The sequence below is a fragment of the Cricetulus griseus genome, chromosome 3, assembly GCF_003668045.3.
Source record: "Cricetulus griseus strain 17A/GY chromosome 3, alternate assembly CriGri-PICRH-1.0, whole genome shotgun sequence".
Lineage (NCBI taxonomy): Eukaryota > Metazoa > Chordata > Mammalia > Rodentia > Cricetidae > Cricetulus > Cricetulus griseus.
In genome coordinates, this window is record NC_048596.1 from 36,422,597 (window position 1) to 36,425,614 (window position 3,018).

General features: G+C 51.4%; 1 protein-coding gene across 1 annotated transcript in view; it reads left to right on the forward strand.

Annotated features, from left to right (window-relative positions):
* The first annotated feature begins 447 nt into the window (after positions 1–447).
* The window catches only part of Pgm5 (phosphoglucomutase 5), a 162,202-nt gene continuing 159,631 nt past the window's right edge, over positions 448–3,018 (forward strand). Inside the window, exon 1 of the mRNA XM_027406496.2 lies at positions 448–708. Within this exon, the coding sequence (XP_027262297.1) occupies positions 448–708 (261 nt within the window). The remainder of the gene's footprint in view (positions 709–3,018) is intronic.

Sequence of the window (3,018 nt, forward strand, 5' to 3'; positions counted from 1 at the left end):
CTCTCAGGGTGTGAGGAGAAAGGCCTGCCAACAGGACAGGACCCAGGCTAGCACGAACTCCAGTCCTAGGCACTCTTCTAGAGAGTGTGCAACAGGTTCCGCTGGAAGGTTGAGTCCCTCAGCTGGACAGAAGGTGGAGTTGGGGACCCAGTAGCTGGCCTTGGAATCCAGCTTTTGGGATACTCGGAAAGTCAGGCCAGCTGGGGAAAGAAACCGAGGACAGCTGGGCGATCCTCTGGGAAGAAGCTGGGCCGCAGAAAACTTTATCTGAGGAGGACTCCACTCCGGGCGGGCGTGGAGGGGACCCGCGGGGAGCAGCGGCAGGAGGGCGGGGAGGGGCGGGGAGGGCGCTAGGCGGAGCCGGGAGCGCGGCCAGGCGGCGGGGCCCCGGGCGGGCGGCAGATCCCCGAGGCTCCCGCAGCCGCGGCAGGACCGGCCAGCGGCGCCATGGAGGGGAGCCCCATCCCGGTGCTGACGGTGCCCACGGCGCCCTACGAGGACCAGCGGCCGGCTGGCGGTGGCGGGCTGCGGCGACCCACAGGCCTCTTCGAGGGTCAGCGCAACTACCTGCCTAACTTCATCCAGAGTGTGCTGTCGTCCATCGACCTGCGCGACCGCCAGGGTTGTACCATGGTGGTGGGCAGCGACGGCAGGTACTTCAGCAGGACGGCCACTGAGATCGTGGTGCAGATGGCTGCGGCCAACGGGGTGAGTGGCTCCCACGCCCGGTTTGCAGTCCCCGAGCCCGGGCCACCTCCCTAGTGAGTGCTCTCTTCAGCTTCCCACACCTGCGCACCGGCGGCCGCTAGGCACACTGGAGACCCTGGCCTTCAAGGGGGCTGTTCTCAAAGCCCTGGGTCTGGAACCTTAGGCTTCTCCCGCACCTGTTCTACTTCTGTATTCCCTTCCTCGTGCATTTGCCACGCCATCCCAGCTCTGGGTTTCCCATATTCTCTCAAACGATTTTGGCCCATCTCTTCACACAGACTTCCCCCCCACCCCGAGTCTGCCAACATGATTTCCCACCCAGGTGTTCATCATCATCTTCATCATCATTGTTTTGCTACCATCCTCTCCCAAATCTTAGCCGTCGAACTTAACGATTACTTGCACACACACACACACACACACACACACACACACACACACACACACACAAACACACCCACCCACCCGGTATTGAACCGGTGAGCTATTTCCCAAGAGCGGGCCCCTGCGAATCACTTTACCTCAATGGCCATTTAGTGACTACTTTGATTGGGATAGGGATGGGGTGGATGGCTTTGGGGGCATTGCAGCCTGGCCTCCCAGTTCCCAGGAGGCATATCGCCAGAGGGTATCGCAATTGCAATTCCCAACTTCTCTCCAAGACGCTTTTTGCATTTGACAAGCCAGGCCTCTTCCTTCTCATCGACACCTTTATTTCCTCTCCCTTCTCCCAAGATCTCTGCAGTTTTCTTCTGCAGCTTGGTTTCTCAGACTTTGAGGTTCTTGCCTTCAGCTCCCTCTTCCTTATTCCTCATACAGAAGCATGTTCCGGTTAAATCCACTCTGTTCTCCCTAGTTTGCTCCCCCTGACCCCCAAATCCAGCGACCAAAACTTGCGACTACCAAACTTTGACTACTCTGTAGGAAACAGGGTTTTCAAACGTTATCTGAGTCCGATTAAACACGACCAGAGTCACACCAACGAAACTTTCCCTCGAGTGAAATCTCTTGCAGATGTACATATGTAAACATCTTCAAAAGTGAAACTAGATCATTACCTGGCATGTGGATTCCTCTCTATGATCTCATTTCTTCTTAGTGTTCCTCCTTTAGAGATGCCGGGCTTCATGTTTCCTAATGTGATTTTCTCTTCTCAGCATGTTAGGAATGGAAATAGGGGACAAAAGATGTTTTGTGAGATTTTTGTTGTGGTGGATATTTTTTAATATCCCCCCCCAAAAAAACATTTTGGGGAAATGGAACCAGAGGTTTTAGAGTTGATTCCAAACTGGCATTTATCTTTGGCTCTTCACCTAGGATTGATGAATCTTGGCTAGAGTCTGGGGTTGGTGAGAGGTTGACAAATACTCTTTCCCTCTTGTCTGACATAGCTATTCCTGGGAATGATGGGAGGATAATGAGCCCTGAGAGAGCTATGACAGCATTCACCCTCCTTCATGCTCTAGTTTGTCAGGGGGTGAGAAAAACATAGCCTATCCAGTATTTATTGTGGGTCAGAATATTTGTTGAAGATAGTTGCTGATTGGCATTTCAAGCAGTCACTTGGACCAGTTTCCTCTCAATTTTTCTCATCTTCTGGGAGACTTGTCTGAAGTGAACAGGCAGATAGTTGGCTCTAGAAGAAATGTAGTTTGGCAGGACTAGAAAATAATGAGCAATATAGATCTTTGTGTGATTGAATGTAGATGGGAACTCACTTGCCTTCTAACCTTCATGCTGTGTTAGGCTGAGGGGCAACCAACCTGGATTCCTAAAGCCTTTAAATAGATTCCTGACTGGACATTCATAAACAGGATACAAAAATAACGGAATGGGAAAATCTGATTATCACGTGGTCTGTCATTCCTACATCTGAAAAAGTTTGGTTTTGATTGAAAAGTTAATATAATTGTTTGAATAAGAATGACACTCCCCCCCCCCCCCATAGACTCATATGTTAGGGAATGGCACTATTTGAGAAGGATTAGAAGGTGTGGCCTTGCTGGGTGTTGGTGGTGCACACCTTTAATCTCAGCACTCGGGAGGCAGAGGCAGGCAGATCTCTGTGAGTTCGAGGCTAGCCTGGTCTACAGAGTGAGTTCCAGGACAGCCTCCAAAACAATATAGAGAAACCCTGTATCGAAAAAAAACCAAAAAAAAAAAAAAGTGTGGCCTTGTTGGAGTAGGTGTGGTCTTGTTGGAGGAAGTGCATCACTGGGGGTTGGCTTTAATCCTATGCCAGGTCCATTCTCTCCCTGCTGCCTGTGGGTTAGGATGTAGAACTCTTGCTGCTTCTATAGCATCTTGTCT